This window comes from Mirounga angustirostris, unplaced genomic scaffold (assembly GCF_029215605.1).
Source record: "Mirounga angustirostris isolate CCGP_5_RB_7025 unplaced genomic scaffold, mMirAng1.0.hap1 SCAF_11, whole genome shotgun sequence".
NCBI classification, from domain to species: Eukaryota; Metazoa; Chordata; class Mammalia; order Carnivora; family Phocidae; genus Mirounga; species Mirounga angustirostris.
The window spans coordinates 69,902,227-69,922,995 of NW_026991719.1; the positions used below are offsets into that span (position 1 = coordinate 69,902,227).

Genomic DNA, 20,769 nt, shown 5'->3' on the forward strand with positions numbered 1-20,769 from the left:
AGGTAAATGCAAATGAAAATCACAGTGACATATTACTACACACGTATTAGAATATCTAAAATTAAAAAGACTGACCATACCAAGTATAGTCAAGAATGGAGAGCAATTGAAACTCTCATACACTGCTGGTGGGAGTACAAAATGGTACAGCCATTCTAGAAAACAATTTGACAGTTTCTGTTATAAAGTTAAACATGCTCTTATCATGAGACCAAGTAATCGCACTCCTGGATATTTACCCTGGAAAAATGAAAAATCTGTACATAAATGTTTATAGTAACTCTGTAATTACCAAAAGCTGAAAACAACCTAAATGTCTTTCAGGAGTAAATTAAACTGGCACATCCAAACAAAGGAATTATACTCACGAGTAAAAGGAGTAAACCATTGACACATGCAACAATCTTGATGAATCTGACATGAAGCCAGTCTAAAAGAGTTATATATTCTGTGATTCTAGTCATATAACACTCTCAAAAAGACAAAACTATAGTAACAACAACAACAAAAAAAACAGGTCAGTAGTTCCCAGGAGTTAAGAGTGGGAAGGTGTGAATATAAGGAGGTAACATAAGTTTTTTTTTTTTTTAACGGTGATAGAACTCTTCCATATCCTGATTGTACTGGTGGTTACAGGATTTTATACATGTATTAAAATTGATAGAACTATAGATCAATTTTCTGTATGATATTTAAAATAAAATAAAAAAATATACAGCTATTATTAAAATTATAATTTATCATTTCATCATCTTTTAGATAACTTTATTTTTTAAAAGATTTTTTAAATTTAAATTCCAGGTAATTAACATATAGTATAATATTAGTTTCAGGTGTACAATTTAGTGACTCAACAGTTTCATACAACACCCAAGGCTCAGTACAATAAATGCAGTTCTTAATCCCCATCATCTATTTAATCCATCTCCCCACTCGCCTCCCCTCTGGTAACCATCAGTTTGTTCTCTATAGTTAAGAGGCTGTTTCTTGATTTGACACTCTGTCTCTTTTTTCCCCTTTGCTCATTTGTTTTGATTCTTAAATTCCACATATGATTAAAATCATGTGGTATTTGTCTATCTCTAACTTACTTCACTGAGCATAATACTCTCTAGTTCCATCCATGTTCTTGCAAATGGCAAGATTTCATTTTTTTTAAGGTTGAGTCATATATATATATATATATATATATATATATATATATATATATATATCACATCTTTATGTATTATCAGTTGATGAATACTTGAACTGTTTCCATAATTTGGCTACTGTAGATAATGCTGCTATAACATTGGGATGCATGTATCCCTATGAATTACTATTTTTGTATTCCTTGGGTAAATTCCCAGAAGTAGAATTGTTGGATCATAGGGTAATTCTATTTTTAACTATTTGAGGAAATTCTGTACTGCTTTCCAAAAGGCTGCACCTGTTTCCATTACCACCAACAGTGCAAGAGGGTTCCTCTTTCTCCACATCCTCACTAACACCTGTTGTTTCTTATGTTATTAATTTTAGCCATTCTGAAAGGTGTGGTAGTTTTGATTTGTATTCCCCTAATGATGAGTGCTGTTGAGCATCTGTTGAAGTGTCTGTTGGCCATCTGTATATCTTCATGGAAAAATATCTATTCATGTCTTCTGCCCACTTTTTAATTGGATTATTTGTTTACTGAGTGTTGAGTTTTATAAGTTCTTTATATATTTTGGATAATAACCCTTTATCAGATATGTCATTTGCAGATATCTTCTCCCATCCCATAGGTTGCCTTTCAGTTTCGTTGATTGTTTCCCTCACTGTGCAGAAGCTTTTTATTTTGATGAAGTCCTAATAGTTTATTTTTGCCATTGTTTCCCTTGCCTGGGGAGACATATCTAGAAAGAAGTTTCTATGGCCAGTGTCAGAGAAGTTACTGCCTATATTCTCTTCTAGGATTTTCATGGTTTCCTGTCTCACAATTAGGTCTTTAGTCCATTTACAATTTATATTTGTGTATGGTGTAAGAAAGTGGTCCAGTTTCATTCTCTTACATGTTGCTGTCCAGTTTTCCCAACACCATTTGTTGAAAACACTGTCTTTTTTTCTACTGGATATTTGTTCCTTCTTTATTGAATATTAATTGACCAAATAGTTGTAGGTTCATTTCTGTTCACTTCCATTGATCTGTGTGTCTGATTTTGTGTCAGTACTGTGTTGATCACTGCAGCTTTATAACTTGAAGTCCAGAACTGTGAGGCCTCCAGCTTTGCTTTGCTTTTTTTGACTGCTTTGGATATTTAGGGTCTTTTGTGGTTCCGTGCAAATTTTAAGATGTTTTGTTCTAGCTCTGTGAAAAATGCTGTTGGCGTTTTGAAAGGAATTGCATTAAATATGTAGATTGCTTTGGGTAGTATGGACATTTTAACAATATTTGTTCTTTCAGTCCATGAGCATGGAATGTCTTTCTATTTCCTTCTTTCATCTTTAATTTCTCCCGTCAGTGTTTTATAGTTTTCAGAGTAAAGGTCTTTCACCTCTTTAATTAGATTTATTCTTAGATATCTTATTTTTTTATTTTTTTAATTTAAATTCAATTAACATATAGTGTATTGTTAGTTTCAGAGGTAGAGTTCAGTGATTCATCAGTCTTACATAATGCCCAGTGCTCATTCTATCACATGCCCTCCTTAATGTCCATCACCCAGTTACCCCATCCCCCTACCCTCCTCCAGCAACCTTCAGTTTATTTCCTATGATTAAGAGTCTCTTACGGTTTGTCTCCCTCTCTGATTTCGTCTTGTTTTATTTTTCCCTTCCTTCCCCTATGGTCCTCTGTTTTGTTTCTTAAATTCCACATACCAGTGAGATCATATGATAATTGTCTTTCTCTGATTGACTTATTTAGTTTAGCATAATACCCTCTAGTTCCATCCACGTCATTGCAAATGGCAAGATTTCATTTCTTTTTTGATGACTGAGTAGTACTCCATTGTATATATATACTACCTCTTCTTTATCCATTCATCTGTTGATGGACATCTGGGGTCTTTCCATAGTTTGGCTGTTGTGGACATTGCTGCTATGAACATTGGGGTGTAGGTGCCCCTTCGGATCACTACATTTGTATCTTTGTGGTAGATAACTAGTAGTGCAATTGCTAGGTCATAGGGTAGCTCTATTTTCAACTTTTTGAGGAACCTCCATAGTGTTTTCCAGAGTGGCTGCACCAGCTTGCATTCCCACCAACAGTGTAAGAGGGTTCCCCTTTCTCCACACCCTCACCATATCTGTTGTTTCCTGAGTTGTTCATTTTAGCCATTCCGACTGGTGTGCAGTGGTATCTTATTGTGGTTTTGATTTGTATTTCCCCAATGCCGAGTCATATTGAGCATTTTTTCATGATGACAGGATACACTATGTGGAAAACCCAAAAGACCCTAACCCAAAATTGCTAGAACTCATACAGGAATTCAGCAAAGTGGCAGAATATAAAATCAATGCACAGAAATCAGTTGCATTTCTATACACTAACAGTGAGACAGAAGAAAGAGAAATTAAGGAGTCGATCCCATTTATAATTGCACCAAAAACTATATGATACCTAGGAATAAACCTAACCAAAGAGGCAAAGGATCTGTACTCAAAAACCTATAGAACACTCATGAAAGAAATTGAGGAAGACACAAAGAAATGGAAAAATGTTCCATTCTCATGGATTGGAAGAGCAAATACTGTTAAAATGTATATGTTACCTCAAGCAGTCAATACATTCAATGCAATCCCTATCAAAATACTATCAACTTTTTTTCACAGAGCTGGAACAAATAATCGTAAAATTTGTATGGAACCAGAAATGACCCCAAATAGCCACAGGAATGTTGAAAAAGAAAACTAAAGCTGGTGGCATCAGATTTCCAGACTTCAAGCTCTATTACAAAGCTGTAATCATCAAGACAGTATGGTACTGGCACAAAAACAGACACATAGATCAATGGGACAGAATAGAGAACCCAGAAATGGACCCTCAACTCTATGGCAAACTAATCTTTGACAAAACAGGAAAGAATATCCAGTGGAAAAAGAATAGTCTCTTCAATAAATGTGTTGGGAAAATTGGACAGCCACATTTAGAAGAATGAAACTGGACCATTTTCTTACACCATACACAAAAATAAACTCAAAATGAACGAAAGACTTAAATGTGAGACGGGAATCCATCAAAATCCTTGAGGAGAACACCGGCACAACCTCTTTGACCTTGGCCGCAGCAACTTCTTGCTGGACACATCTCCAAAGGCAAGGGAAACAAAGGCAAAAATGAACTGTTGTTACTTCATTAAGATAAAAAGCTTTTGCACAGCAAAGGAAACAGTTGACAAAACCAAAAGACAACTCACAGAATGGGAGAAGATATTTGCAAATGTCTTATCAGTTAGAGGGCTAGTATCCATAATCTATAAAGAGTTCATCAAACTCAACACCGAAAGAATAATTCAAGGAAAAATGGGCAGAAGACATGAACAGGCATTTCTTTTTTTTTTTTTTTTTAAAGATTTTATTTATTTATTTACTTGAGAGAGAGAGAGAAACAGCATGAGAGGGGATAGGGTCAGAGGGAGAAGCAGGCTCTCTGCCGAGCCGGGAGCCCAATGTGGGACTCGATCCCAGGACTCCGGGATCATGACCTGAGCCGAAGGCAGTCGCTTAACCAATTGAGCCACCCAGGCGCCCTATGAACAGGCATTTCTCCAAACAGAACATACAAGTGGCCTTCAGATACATGAAAAAATATTCCTAGTTATCTTACTGTCTTTGGAGCAGTTGTAAATAGGATTTATTCCTTAATTTCTCTTTCTGCTGTGTTATTGGTGCAGATGCACATATTTTTGTATATTGATTTTGTACCTGCGACTTTACTAAATTTGTCTATCAGTTCTAGCAGTTTTTTGGTGGAGGCTTTCAGGTTTTCTATATATATATATTACCATGTCATCTGCAAATAGTGTAAGTTTTACTTCTTGCCGATTTGGATGCCTTCTATTTCTTTTTGCTGTCTGATTGGTGTGGCTAAGACTTCCTGTACTATGTTTAAAAACAGTGGTGAGAGTTGATGTCACTGTCTTATTCCTGACCATAGAGGCAAAGCTCAAAGTTATTGCCATTTAGGATGCTATTAGCTATGGTTTTTTTTATATGTGGCCTTTATTATGTTGAGGTATATTCCCTCAAACCCTACTTTGTTGAGGGTTTTTGTCATGAATGGAGGTGCTATTTTGTCAAATGTTTTTTCTGCATGTTTTGAAAGGTTCTTATCCTTTCTTTTATTAACATTTATTGATGCGGTGTATCCTGTTGTTTGATTTGTAAATATCAGTCCACCCTTCCAACCCAGGAATAAATCCCACTTGATTGCAGTGACTGATTTCTTTAATATATTTTTGGATTTGGTTTGCTAACATTTTATTGAGAATTTTTGCATCTATGTTCATGAGGGATATTGGCCTGTAATTCTCTTTTTACTGGGGTCTTTATCTGGTTTTGATATCAAGGTAATGCTGGCCTCATAGAATGAATTTTTAGGTTTTCCTTCCTTTTCTATTTTTTGGAGTAGTTTGAGAATAGGTATTAACTCTTCTTTAAGTGTTTGGTAGAATTTGCCCATGAAGTCATCTGGCCCTCAACTTGTTTGCTGAGAGTTTTTTGATTACTGATTCAATTTCTTTACAGGTTATTGGTTTGTTCAAGTTTTCTGTTTCTTCCTGTTTCCGTTTTGGTAGTTTATATGTTTCTACACGTTTATCCATTTCTTCCATGTAGTCCAATTCGTTGGCATAAAGATTTTCATAATATTTTCTTACAGTGTTTTGTATTTCTGTGGCATTGGTTGTTATTTCTCCTTTCTCATTTATGATTTTATTCATTTGGGTTCTTCCCTTTTTCTTTTTCATAAGTCTGGTTAGAGGTTTATCAGTTTTACTAATTTTTCCAAAGAACTAGTTCCTGGTTTCCTTGATCTGTTCTATTGTTTTTTTGTTTTTTTGTTTTTTTTAGTTTAAGTATCATTTATTTTTTCTCTAATCTTTATTATTTCCTTGCTTCTGCTCATTTTAGGTGTTGTTCTTTTTGTAGCTCCTCCTTTGTGTAAGGTTAGGTTTTTTATCTGAGATTTTTCTTGCTTCTTTAGGTAGGCCTGTATTCCTATATCCTTCCCTCTTAGGACTGCTTTCACTGTATACCAAGGTTTGGGACCATTGGTTTTCATTTTCATTGTTTCTGTTATATTTTTAAATTTCTTTGTTAATTTCCCCATTGGCTCATTCATTGTTTTGCAGCATATTGTTTAACTTCTACGTATTTGTGGTCATTCCAAATTTTTTCTTTTGGTTGCCTTCTAGTTTCACAGTGGTCAGAAGAGGTGCATGGGATGAGTTCAATCGTTCAATATTTTTGAGGCCCATTTTGTAACACAGTATGTGATGTATTGTGGAAAATGTTCCATGTGCACTTGAAAAGAATGTATATTATGCTGTTTTAGGATGGAATGATCTGAATATATCTGTTAAGTCCACCTGGTCCAGTGTGTCATTCAAAGCCATTGTATCCTTTTTGTTTATATGTTTAGATGGGCTTTGTCCATTGATGTAAATGGGGTGTTAAAATCCCCTAATATTATTGTGTTATTGTCAATTAGTTCTTCTATGTTTGTTACTGTTTTATATATTTGGGTGCTCCCATGTTGGGTGCATAATTATTTAAGATTGTTTCATCTTCTTTTTAGATTGTTCCCTTTATTATTATATAGTGACCTTCTTACAGTCTTTGTTTTGAAGTCTAATATTGCTACTCTGGTTTTCTTTTGGTATCCATTTGCATGATAAATGTTTCTCCATCTGCTCATTTTCAATCTGCAGGTGTCTTTAGGTTTAAAATGAGTCGTTGTAGGCAGCATATAGATGGGTCTTCTTTTTAAATCCATTCTGACACCCTATGTGTTTGGATTATAGCATTTATTCCATTTACATTCAAAGCAATTACATAGATACGTCTTTACTGCCATTTTATTACTTGTTTTGTCTTTGTTTATGGAGATTTTTTCTGATCCTTTCTTGTTTTTGTCTCGTTTGGTCTCCTTTCCACTCAGAGTCCCCTTTAATATTTCTTGCAGAGCTGGTTTAATGGTCAGGAACTCTTTTAGTTTTTGTCTTGGAAAGTCTTTATCTCTTCTTCTATTCTGAGTGATAGCCTTGCTGGATAGAGTATTCTTGGTTTCACGTTTTTCCCATTTAGCACTTTGAATATGTTATGCCACTCTCTTCTGGCTTGCAAAGTTTCCATTGAGAAATCTTGAACCAGCCTTATGGGTTTTCCCTTGTAAGTTAAGGACTTCTTTTCTCTTGCTGCTTTCAAGATTATCTTCTTTATCACTATATTTTGCAGTTTTAATTACAATATGTCTTGGTGTAGGCCTGCTTCTATTGATTTTGATGGGAATTCTCTGTGCTTCCTGGTTCTGGTTGTCTGTTTCCTTTCCCAGATTTGGGATGTTTTCGGCTATTATTTCTTCAAATAAACTTTCTCTCCATTTTCCTCCATTTTCTGGGACTTATAATACGAATGTTATTACATTTGATGGAGTCACTGAGTACCTCTAGTCTATTCTTTCTCTTTTGTTCCGCTTCATTAATTTTCATTACTTTGTCTTTGAGGTCACTAATTCATTCCTCTACTTCTTCCAGCCTGTTCATTGCATCAAGCTTGTTTCCAGTCTCATCTATTGCACTTTTCATCTCTGATCAATTCTTTGTTAACTCTTTTATCTCTGTGATAATTTCTTACCTGTATTTTCTATTATTTTCTCAAGCCCAGTGAATATCCTTATGATTGTTGCTATAAATTCTACATCAAGGCTGTTACTTATATCTGTTTTTGCTTAGATCTCTGCCATGGACTTATTTTGTTCTTGCATTTGGGATCATTTCTTCCATCTTTGCATTTTGTCTAAGTCTCTGCTTTTTTTTCTCTATGTTCAAAAAGCTGACCATGGGGTACCTGGATGGCTCAGTTACTTAAATGTCTGACTCTTGATTTCAGCTCAGGTCATGATCTCAGCTCCGTGCTCAGTGGGGAGAGTATTCTCTCTCTCCCTCTCCCTCTGCCCCTTCCCCCTCTCACATTTGTTCTCTCAAATAAATAAATAAATTAAAAAAAAAAAAGCCAGCCATTCTCCTACTCCTGAGAGTAATGGCCTTATGAGGAATAGGCCATGTAGTTCCCATGGCCTGGCCCTTTAGGGTGTATCTCCAGTATGTGCTGCATGTACTCTGCTCTTGTGTTTTGGCTGCTCTGTCCTTTAGGCCAGTCGTGTGCAGTGGCTCTTTGGCTGCTCTTAGAGGTTTGGTCCCTGGCCTGAATATGGCAAGTTTAAATTAGGTGTGCTCTGGTATGCTTGTGAAATGAGACCTGTCACCACCTCCACCAGAACTGAGGCCCTGTAGAACTCACTGGTTGGTAGATGTGGTGTGGGTAGGGGGTTTCTGCTGGTCTTCTGGGGGAGGGTCCCACCATGGTGGGACTGAGGCAAGCATGTCTGGAAAGGACAGCTTCACCAGCGTGCAGGGGGTAGGGCTTGGTGTATATAAGTTAGGCAAGTAGTGTTGGTGCTGCACTACTTCCTGCCAGTAGCTGTGTACTTACGCCGAAAGGCAGGGGATGAAAATGGTGCTGGCCAGCTCCTTTGTTCCTGGAGTGGTATCTATCTGAATGTTGCCTCTCAGGGATGCACTCTGAGAAGTGCAAATAATCTCCCCACTTTGTGCCCCAGGCCCTCTTCAGATCACTGTTTCCACACTTTCTGCCCCCTGGGTTGTTTACCTGCCTTCTCTCTAGGAGCTGGACAGTATCCTCCAGACTATCCCAGCCAAGCCTCTGATCTTTAAATCTCCAGGTGTTAAGCCCTACTGGTTGATAGAACTCACAAAATTCAGTCCCTCTCATTCTCCAAGCCATTGGCTTTGGAGAAGCCTTCTTGTCCATTTCCCTGTGTGTTCCTTTCTGTCTCACCCTTCTCTAGACATGGCTCCCTCTCCTCTGCAGCAGCTAGGATCTATTTCTCCCCTAAACCACATCCCCACATTTCCTACCTTCTTTGATATGGCCTTTTCTTTCCCTTTAATTGTGGCGGTTGCTCTGCCAGTCTTCAGGTCAATTTCTGGGGTATTTAGGATTATTTAATAGTTATCTATTTGTGTTCGTGGGATAAGGCAAGCCTAGTGTCTTCCTACTCTACCACCATCTTCCTTTACTCCTTTTTAAAAAAGATTTTCAAGGGTGCCTGGGTGGCTCAGTTGGTTAAGCATCTGCCTTTGGCTTACATCATGATCCTGGGATCCTGGGATTGAGCCTTGTGTTGGGCTCCCTACTCAGCGGGGAGTCTGCTGCTCCCTCTCCCGCTGCCCCTCCCCACTGTTCATGCTCTCTCTCTCTCAAATAAATAAATAAAATCTTTAAATAAAAGAAAAAAATATATAAACATTTTCAGAGTCTCTAGGTATCAAAAAAAAAAGACCTTGGGAATTTTATGTTAATGTTAAAATGTATGCTAACCACTCAAACTTGTTTTCTCTGCTTTCTGATGACCATTCATATTCTGGGGCTATATTAAGGATTTGAGATAGAGATGCTGGTATCAGAAAAATATTTTACTCTCTCATCATCTCATCCTGACCAAGGTTGCTAGAACCGACATCAGCCACCTCAGAATGGAATTTGCAAAAGTAGACAACTCATTACTCTCATTCAGCACATGAGGCTTGATATGCTTGATTTCTTTTTCCTCTCTTTTTACCCTGTATCTCTACGAACTTTGTCATTCCTTCTCACTCTACCACTTTTGTAGAGGGTCCCCAAGACTCCCCGCACGTTTGATGGTTAAGTAGGACGACTTAGAAGACTCAACCTATAGTCATAGGCCTTATTACTGTGAAAGATTGCAAAGTAAAATAGGAAAAGGGAAAAGGCAAATGGGGCAAATTTTGTAAGAAACCAGGTACAAGCTTCTAAGGATCTTCTTCCAGTGGAGTCATATAAGATGTACTTAATTCCTCCACTAATGAATTATGATAATACATGTAAGATGCTGTCAGCCAAGGAAGCTCATTAGACACTGAGCAGTCAAGGTTATTACTAGCAGCTGATCACATAAACACACTCTCTCTAGCATGTCCAGAATTCCAGACTAGAAGGAAAGTAGTTGCTCAGCATAAACCATATTATTTCAACAGTTTAAGCACAATGCTTCACTCTTATCATTCAGAGAATGTTTTCTATCATTGTATGGGACTGTTTACCAGAGAAGTCCCCAGATGTCAACCAAGAGCAAACCTTGCAAGCAGGACTTTCTAATAATGGCATTCTTGAGATACTACGTGAACTCTTTTCTGCACATTATTAAATAACTGTCTTTCATAAATACATGGCGAATTTTGTATTTTCCCATCTTCTACCTCTGAGTATGGAAATTCTTCTCAGTAGGCATTACTGCCTCTTTTCCTCACTGAAGTCCTTACTAAACTGGTACAGTTCTTTGGTTAGTAGCCATTTTGGTTATCTTCCATTCATCTTCCATCCACAACTCAGTTGCCAATCATTGTTCCCAAACTAAATTACATGTGTTTCAAAGTCACAGCTCTTACTGGAATAAAATATCAGATACCTTATGGTTGGTTTGCCCAGCTTTAGTCCTTAAAGTAGTCTCACCTCAAGTATACCCAATCAGATACAAAACCTTTGTGAATTATAAGAACATTCCAACATTCTAACTCTAGCCCATATATCTCATCCCAATCGATCTAACACTCTCCCTATAGCTAATATTAGTGGGTACTGATATCCCATTTTTAATTCTAATACTGTGAGCAACTTTCACTTGGATACATATTATAATATAAATTACTTATTAGGAAAAAAATTGAAAACCAAGATCACTCTATGTAGCATATAAGACTCAAAGAAGAACATACTAATCAATTTTCAGTAAGAAACTCATAATCCACTTGCAAAAGAATATGTTTCTTAGGTCATTCACATTGTTTCTAAATGTCAGAGCTAGAATAATCTAACCCACTGTTTTTCAAATAGAGATTTCAACCTATTATTAGGTAATGAAATAAGCATAGTGAATAAATAAGCATGAATCTCAGGAGACATTTTATTAGAAAAATAAAATAGAGGAGAACAACAAATATCAGAGTGTTTTATACTTGTATGGGTAAATAGTGTGAAAGTTTTCTTTCCATGGAGTGTGTGTGTGTCTGTGTAAGATAGGTCATAGGTCATATTGTAGAATTTATTCTGAGTCATGGTCAAAAAATGTTTGAAAGCTGTTGATTTAGTCTAACCCCATTAGCTACATATAGAGGTCCAGAGAAGGGAAATCACTCAATGATTTCATAGTACATAACTTGTTGGTGGCTGTGTCTAGAGTCCTTTCCTACTTACGGGAGTAGGGCTATTGAATCCAAATGAAATTTATATTTTGTTAGACTGCCCTTCATAGCAAGTAAAGAGAAGATGAATGTAAGTCTTTTTTTTTTTTTTTTTAACATTTAGAATGACACATCAAGGAAAAAGAAAATGCTACTTTCCAAGGTTAGAAGCAGCACAATTAGGGGAATTTGGCTGAGTCAAGGAAACTTGCATTAAGAGATGTTAGGTCAGTAAAATCAAGAATCAAACTATAGATACTAGAATAATAGTGAGCAGGACCGGAGTAAAGGAGCAACTTAAGACATGTTTTTTTTTTTTTTTCTAACTTATGTTTTAACAGATATAGACCCTCTTTCACAGAACCATGCAAACTAGTCTAAAACCAAAGGAAAGCTAAATTAGAGGTTGAAGCAGCCTACCTACCCACCTCTACCAAGCTCAGTCTCGTAGACCGTAGGCCTCCTTACAAATAGGTAAACCAGACACAGAAATAGCTCTTGTTTCTATCTTTTTATCTTTCATTAACATTGCCTGCAAACATCCCCAGTTATTTTTCACCTTAGTCTTTACTGATGTATCAAATAGGCTGTTCCATTTTTTAAGTAAGGGTTGTAAGACACAGAAATAGCTCTTGTTTCTATCTTTTTATCTTTCATTAACATTGCCTGCAAACATCCCCAGTTATTTTTCACCTTAGTCTTTACTGATATATCAAATAGGCTGTTCCATTTTTAAAGTAAGGGTTGTAAGGTTGTAAGGGTTTCAGAGAATAAAAGTACTTACCCCAACTAGAAATCCCATCATCTAAATGCCCAGCTCATATTTACAGAGTCCAAGGTACCCATTCAAGCATTTAAGATACATATTGTTTTGAACCAGTGGTCTGTTGGAACTAAGCTAGGCTATATGAAGTTACTAGTGACATTGTATTTGGAAGATTTTTTTTTTTAAGGATTTTGCTGTAAAAAAAAAAAAAAAGTTTGGGGGCGCCTGGTTAGCTCAGTCAGTTAAGTGTCTGACTCTTTATTTTGGGTCAGGTCATGATCTCAGGGTTGTAGGATTGAGCCCTGTATGGGTGGAGGTGGGGAGAGGGAGGTGGAGTCTGCTTCTCTCCTTTTCCTTCTGTCCCTCCCCTTGCTTGTACTCTCTCTCTTTTTCTCTCTCTAAAATAAATAAATCTTTAAAAAGTTTGAAAACGTCTCTTAGTTTAGGCACTTTTGGAAATGAATACATTATCTCAAGTTACCTGCAGTTATTAAATTATTACTTCTGTATTTTAAATCAGTGACATGAAGGAGTTATATACCTTTTAAAGTCCTTAACTGATTAGTTAGTTGGATCTTTCATGTTCCTAAGGACTTAATCGAAACAGGATATGTAAAGAGAGTCCATATCGCTTTAACATGGTGTCACAAGTATAGTAGTTCATCAATTCTTTATATTACCATGCCCTATTAGATACTTGAAAAAAAAAATGTGCTTACAACTTTGAGTTTCTTAGGACATGAAAAAAAATACCTAGTTTTAAAAAAGAAAATCATCAACTCCCTTTGTGTAGCTAATTATCAGTTTTAAATTGAGAATACTTTTCTAAAATTGGACATGACAACTAAGAGGTATTAGTTGAATTGTGATCCTTAAGGATTTTTTAGCTACCATTTTGATTAGTATTATTACCTAAAGAATAAATTGATGTAGGTTAATGACTTGAAAGGGAATAAAGAGGACATTAAAGTTATAAAAACATTGTCTCTGCTAGCATCTGTTTGGAGTTTAATAGTTTGTTTGAATTTCATAGGTTCTAGGCTTAAGAAAATTGCTTATCCACTGGGACTGGCCACTTTAGGAGCAACTGTTTGCTACCCAGTTCAGTCAGTAATAATTGCAAAGGTAAGTTCCTTTTAAGTGATAGCTACATTTCAGTATTTGTTTAATCTCTTAGTGTGACAATATTTAAATGTCCTAAGTATCTGCAACATTTAATTTCCAGAGAAATAAAGTGAGCATCAACTCTTACTTTGGCAAAATCGCATTACATTTCAGCATGGTAAATTCCATTCTTAATTACATAATCATCACAAATAGGATAAATTTTTTGAAATATAATTCAAAAATATAAATGCTGCTTTGAGGATTGGGTTCAGAGACACAGAATTAGAATTTATGGGGAGAAATACCACTCCATTGCTGAGCTATGTGAAAGTCAATTTTTAATTAACAGAAAATTATACCTGCTGGATGCTGTCAGTTCATCAGATTAGTATAAGAATCAGCAAATTGGTAGATAACAGAGGCTTCTGAAGGTAAAAAAAAAATCATATATACAAATTCAATTTTGATACCACCTAGAACTAAGTAACATTTTCCATGAGTCCATATTATAGCTGTTTTGTCATTTTCTTTTTTTTTTTTTTTATAGCTGTTTTGTCATTTTCTTATGAGCTTACCTACAAATCCAAACATTCTCCTAATGATTTGAACAGTTTGTGCCAGTATTTTACTTTTAATACATATTCAGATTGAGAAGGAGAGCTTTGGGTACTGCAGTATTTTCTTCCTTTCCTTCTTTTCTTAATTACCAACACTTAACATTTCCCCCTCACACTTGAAGCACTGTGTAGTGTTACCAGAAGAATTTTCTGTACTTGTATTCTCATTACTACATCTCCCTAATTATTGATGTAGATAAAACTGCCTACTCAGTATTTTAAGAATGACAAGGATATAGTGCCCTATGTAGTTTGTAATGTGATGAAGCTATAAAAGTTTATAGCAAAGAGAGCATTATTCATTAAATCTAGTTATAGTTGAGACACTTGGTCCAAAATGATCAACTTATTTTTTATAAATCTTTCCTAAGAATTTATATAGGAATTAGCCACTTAAATTCATATCATATTCATGCTGAAAGAAACTTCTGAGTTTATTACATTCAACTTCCTCATTTTCTCATTTACTGATAAGAAAACTGTGGCCAAGAGAAGTTTCACAGTGACTGATTTTGTCCAGGGTTGTCTTCTGCTTCCCTGTCCATTTCTCTTCTCAATATCTAATGCTGCCACTGAATCTTTTTGTTTGTTTAGAGTTAAATAAAATTTGTAACTATTCATCCTTAAATAATTTAAGCATTATAGAAAAGTATAGGGAAAAAAAACAATTAACCATCTGGAATTCTTTCATCCAGAAAAATATCAGTGTTAACATTTGGTAGAATGTTGTCTAGACATTTCTTTATGCATATATAGAGGTAGAAAGATAGATGGGTGAATAGGCAGATACAGTTTCATAATAACAGGATAATATTATAGTATACATCTTATTTTTAATTTTAAGAATAAAGTATTAAACTTAATTTTACTCTAACAGAAGGAAAATAAAAACAGAAGAATTCCTGAACTTCAAATAAAAATTTCTATGATAAAAGAGTTATAAATGTGCTTTCCTGAAAGTTTTTCTATGGTTAAATGCTATTACTGAAATTCCTAGAGTTGAGACCCTTGCTTTTCCTTTGACTGGCATATAACAATGCCATGTGTAATATCTGCTGGATTCTAATATATATATATATATAACATAGATTCTTAACCTGAGATCCATGATAGATTTAGGAGTGACTCCACCACCCGAAACTATGAAAAATTTTATATATACAATAGATACCTTCTAATTTGGTATTGTTGGGACCAGTAGTTAATAATTAATTAAAAATGTTAAAGTGGAAAGTTTTTAAAAGTCACAAATATGGGGCGCCTGGGTGGCTCAGTTGGTTAAGCGACTGCCTTCGGCTCAGGTCATGATCCTGGAGTCCCTGGATCGAGTTCCGCATCGGGCTCCCTACTCGGCAGGGAGTCTGCTTCTCCCTCTGACCCTCCCCCCTCTCATGCTCTATCTCATTCTCTCTCTCAAATAAATAAATAAAATTAAAAAAAAAAAAAGTCACAAATATGGACCTTAAATATTTTATTTCAAATTATAAATGTGTGTCCATTTTTCTCTCTTTTGAAGTAGGTATTTTCTATGAGTATGGGTCTCCTAGTTGAAGATCATAGCATCTTTCTTATAGTTAGCCATATCTGTAGTATGTCTTCTACTGTTTTCAGTTTAGATTTCCTTTAAATAGAATGAACACTTAAAAACATTTTTAAAATAATATGAGTGCAGAATCCTCTTAAATTGTTATTATTTCTCCCAGCCTTTAACAGTTGACTTGCCCACCTCTAATTTAACAGTAGTTTGGTAAATCATTTTTTAGTCTTTACAGAGCATTTAACTTAATTTTCCTGTAGACAACAATTCTCTTCACACTCATATTTCATCCTATTATGTTACATTTATTTTTTTTAATTATAGTAAAACTGATATAGAGACTTAGAAATAAATACAACTGATTCTTGGTAAGTGCACAAATCACTTCTGAAAGACAGTACTTAGATATATTTGAGAGAACCTGCTATCGATGAATATTCAGCATTCTATGAACATCATTTAGTATACATTTTTAAGACACCTTTACTTAATCAGACAAGTCTCTTAAAAGGATATCAAATGAGAGCTCTTCTGCTATATGGATAGTTTCTTCTGCTATATGGATAGTTTACCTTTCAGGAGATTCTCCAAGAGGTCTATGACATAAAAAAAATCACAAAATGGTAGTCTAGAAGGCTCTTTGAAAAATAAGTCACACTCCAGTTATTCACCATTTCAGAAATATACTTCAAGATGGGATTACTTTTTGCTTTTTATGGTTTTCTTCACACTGTTTTCATTATTAACTTTAATAAAGAGTATCAAGTAATCTGTCTTTGAAACCTATAAAATACCTAGGAATAAACTTAACAAATAATGTTCTAAGATCTATTTATTAAAAACTATTAAACTATAGTAGGAAGGGAAAAATTAAGGGGGGGAATTGGAGAGGGAGACAAACCATGAGAGACTATGGACTCTGAGAAACAAACTGAGGGTTCTAGAGGGGAGGGGGCTGGGGGGATGGGTTAGCCTGGTGATGGGTATTAAAGAGGGCACATATTGAATGGAGCACTGGGTATTATACGCAAACAATGAATCATGGAACACTACATCAAAAACTGATGATGTAATGTATGGTGATTAACATAACAAAATAAAATTTATAAAAGAAAAAAAACTATTAAACTTTAGTGAAAGGCATTTTTAAAAATTTTGAATACATTTAGAGATATATCTTGTTTCTAGATGAAAGGACTGAATATTGGAATATAGCATATGTTCCCAAATTTAGAAGTTTAATTTAGTTCTTACAGAATTCCTCGATTTGTAGGGAGTATGACATTCATTCAACCAGTATTTGTTGTCCATTTACCATGTATTGGTAACTATGCTAGCATAGACAATAAAATAGACCAAAAAAAAGAGAGAATATCCAAAAACAAATATATCAAGTATGTCTTTGTATATATTGTGGGGTAAGGGGAGGGTATAGTAAAGGTAGCATTTCAGATCAGCGTGTAAAGAAAGAATGGATTGGGGTGCCTGGGTGGCTCAGATGGTTAAGCGTCTGCCTTCGGCTCAGGTCATGATCCCAGGGTCCTGGGATCGAGCCCCGCATCGGGCTCCCTGCTCAGCGGGGAGCCTGCTTCTCCCTCTTCCTCTCCCTCTCCACTCCCCCTGCTCATGCTCTCTCTCTCTGTATCTCTGTGTCTCAAATGAATAAATTAAAAAAAAATCTTAAAAAAAAAAAAAAAAAGAAAGAAAGAATGGATTGGTTATTCCAGACATGTGTTGGAATAATTGACTTTTTGGAAAAAAATCTTAGACCTTGCAAAAATAAATTTCAGGTGGACTAAAGATCTAATCATAAAATATAATACTATAAAAATATTAGAAGAAAGAAGATAAATACCTCTGTAATGTTGAGATAGGAAAGGCACTCTTAAGCAAAACACAATCCAGAAACCATCAAAAAAATTAATGTATTTTACTACATCAAAATAAATACATTTCTTCTGATCACAATATAACATTTACAAAGTTAATGGGTAAATTAAAACTGGGAAAACTATTTGCAACATCTATAACAAAGGACTAAATAATGGCCTTCCTATAAATGGATAGAAAAAAGATAAAGGCTTTCTAAGAAAATGAAGAAAGTAAACAAACAAGCAATCCACAAAATAAGAAACATAAATGGCCCAATATGAAGGATGCTTAACTTTATCAGCAATCAAATAAATGCAAATTTAAAGATCATTTAGATATTGGCTTTTAGTCTTTCAATTTGATAGAGATTTAAAAGACTCATAGTAATACTGCTTCTGGTAAATGGGGTATGAAAACACCTTTTTGGTCGGAGTATATATTACTACAGTGTATTGCTGACTTTATGGAGGCAATGTGGCAATATTATCAAAAATTAAAATGTATATAATCTTTAATCCAGGTATTTCACATCCAGGAATTTGTACCAAGGAGACACCACAAAGATGTGTGGTCCCAGTTGTATGTGTAAGAATGCTAATCACAGCATGCTTATAATTGCCCAAAAAAGGGAAACATCCCATATTCCCCAAGATAGGGGATTTATTAAACTAACTGTGGCATATCCATTGTAGAATACTAACTAGGCAGCTATTATAAAAGAAGCAGATCTACAGGTGTATAAACTGATATGGAAACATCTCTGACAAATTATTAAGCTTTTAAACTATCAAATCTCAATATGTATAGTGTGATCCTATTTGTGTTTTTAAAAAGGAAACAAGCTAAGTGTATATGTGTGTAGTTTATTTTAAAATTTATTTTAAAACATAATTGAGATTGTAGTGTAGAATCTGTTCTCTAATCTCGTCTTTTCAATTCAGTGGTTCATGGAAATCCATATCAGTGCATATAAATCTAAAATCTACCTCATCCTTTTTGGTAGAGGTATATTAGTATCAACATTCCATTTGTTTTAAAATGTGTATATGCATTTGTTTTAAAATGTGTGTATGTATCTAATGCACATATAAGGAAAATCTCAGGAAGAATAGCCACACAACTGTGACCAAAGTTACATTGTGGGGAGGAAGAAGACTTCCTTTATATTAGTGGTTTGATTTATTTTTCTTAAGTGTAAGTATATACTTAGCAAAAAAATTCTATTTTAAGCAAGAAAGTCACAGTTTTTAAAAGTTCTTTAAGTTCATGTTTATAAAAAGTATAACCCTGGAAAGCTTCCAAAACCTCTTTAAAACTTGAAAAGTCAATAGCTACTGAAATTACTTTAGCCATAAGGAACAAAAAGATGGGGAAAGAACAGAAAGAAGGAATAAGGAGATTTTTAAAGGGAAAGAGCTATGAATGAAAGTAAGAGCAGCTTCAGGAATTCACTCACCATCCTTGCCTCTGCTTTGGTGTGTTTGTAGTTCATTTGTATTTTATGTTTCTACCAAAAGAGAGTATTATTCTCTGGAGAAATACATTAATACTTTATGACAGGAGAAAGCACCAGAAAATTTGAACAAAAGTACTAACTTCATAGCATCTTAAAATCTTATTTTCTGTTTATTATCTCAAGCTGTCTTTCCCAAACTTCTGTTAAATAAAAATAGTTTTAAATTCACATATTACAGTGTGAATGCAAACTATACATTTTTAAGAATTTATTTTTCTAAGAGCAGTTTTAGGTTCACAACAAAATTAAGCAGAAGGTACAGAGATTTCCCATACACCCCCTGTTCCCACACATGCTCAGCATCCTCCATTATCAACATCCCTTTTCTACATCCCCCATTAGAGTGGTACATTTGTTGCAATTGATAAGCCTACATTGACACATTATCACCCAAAGTCATAGTTTACTTTAGGATTAACTCTTGGTGTTATACTAACTATACATTTTTTTAGCCTTTTACATGAGGCAAATAATTTTTCATATAAGATTTAGAAAATGGGGTTTTCTGTTATATGATCTAGAGATTTATATCTTTACTATTGATTCTGACCTGAGTGTTCACATAAAATACCTGACATAATTTTTTTTAATACTTGTTATTTTGACTTTTAAAAATATATCTTATTTGACTCACTTCTTGTTTTAATTAGGTAACTGGGAAAAAGGCATATACTACAAGCCAGCAAATTTATGAAGCAGTTAAATCATTGTGGACAAAAATCAACAAAAAAGAGTCATTTCCTAAACCTAAAGAAAAATCTAAGGTAGAGTTTAAAGGGACCAAAAAGGGAGACACTTAGTTTTGTTGGTTGGGGTGGGGGATTGGCTTATAATGGGAGCCCTGAACAGAGGTCAAGGATAGAATGAAAGGAGATGAAGGAACATAATATCTTTGCATACTATACGTTTTTAAGATGTTTTATTGTTTTAGCAAAATGATTTACTTATGAAAGAAAAATCTTTTTGGTAAACAGCTAGGAAATTCTGCTGAAATAGAAATACCTGCAAAAACAACTGACAGCCTGAAATACTCAGTGCCCTTGACAACAGAACTCAGCTCTGAAACAAAGACAAAATCAGAATCCACCTCAGGTTTGTTTGAAATAATTCAATTTTGTTTTCATTCTTTCCTTAAATAATGTTATCGTATTATTAGGAGTAGTTTGAACTTACGTGCTTTTTCATAAATGTTTTTTCTTTCTCATATCTGTAGTCTATATATCTTTATAGATTGTGAGATACTTGGGTACTTGGGACTTTTTCTAATTGTCACATTGTTCATAATACCCATCTTTGCATATGGTTGTGTGGAGTAACACTGGCGGGTTGGGTGAGTGAAGCATTTAGTATCACTTTGTAAATGTGAGCTTTGTAATTAGGTGGAGAAAAATGTGCCTTTCCAGATTTTATCAATTTACAAGCTATAAGTATGAGTCGTATCTACATAGAAGAAATACTGACTTTCCATTTCTTGTGCTATTTACCCCTATCAGTCTTAGTTTCCACCATCACTTTTATTTAGTTTAGATACTAGGAGAACATTCAGAATGAAATAGTAAAATAACACCAATCATAATACTAATAACTTTTTTAATATTAGATACTGGCAATTGATACTTTGTGAGACCAAACAGTGACAATTATACTTTCTAGGCAAATACTACAGTGGTTTTACTGTAATCATTGAGAAGGTAACAGAGTGTTAAATACCATTTTAGGAGTGTATTCACATAAACTCACCAGTCCCTGGGTTATACAGGATTGTCTATCTGTACAATGTGAATGGTACTACCCATTGTTTTATTGCAAAGGAAATAGGGCCAACTTAGAGATAAGGAAGTAGAAAAGAATGATAATATCTGCCCTTTACATTGTGCTTACTGTGATAT

General features: G+C 34.8%; 1 protein-coding gene across 5 annotated transcripts in view; it reads left to right on the forward strand.

Moving 5' to 3' along the window:
* APOOL (apolipoprotein O like) overlaps positions 1-20,769 on the forward strand; it is a 138,444-nt gene that overhangs the window by 91,032 nt on the left and 26,643 nt on the right. For 4 of the 5 annotated variants that reach the window (XM_045879949.3, XM_064574297.1, XM_064574298.1 and 1 more), the window contains 3 exons: positions 13,265-13,356; positions 19,531-19,644; positions 19,855-19,972. In XM_045879949.3, coding sequence (XP_045735905.1) covers positions 13,265-13,356; positions 19,531-19,644; positions 19,855-19,972 — 324 coding nt within the window. The remainder of the gene's footprint in view (positions 1-13,264; positions 13,357-19,530; positions 19,645-19,854; positions 19,973-20,769) is intronic. The other variant, XM_064574299.1, reaches the window with a different exon arrangement.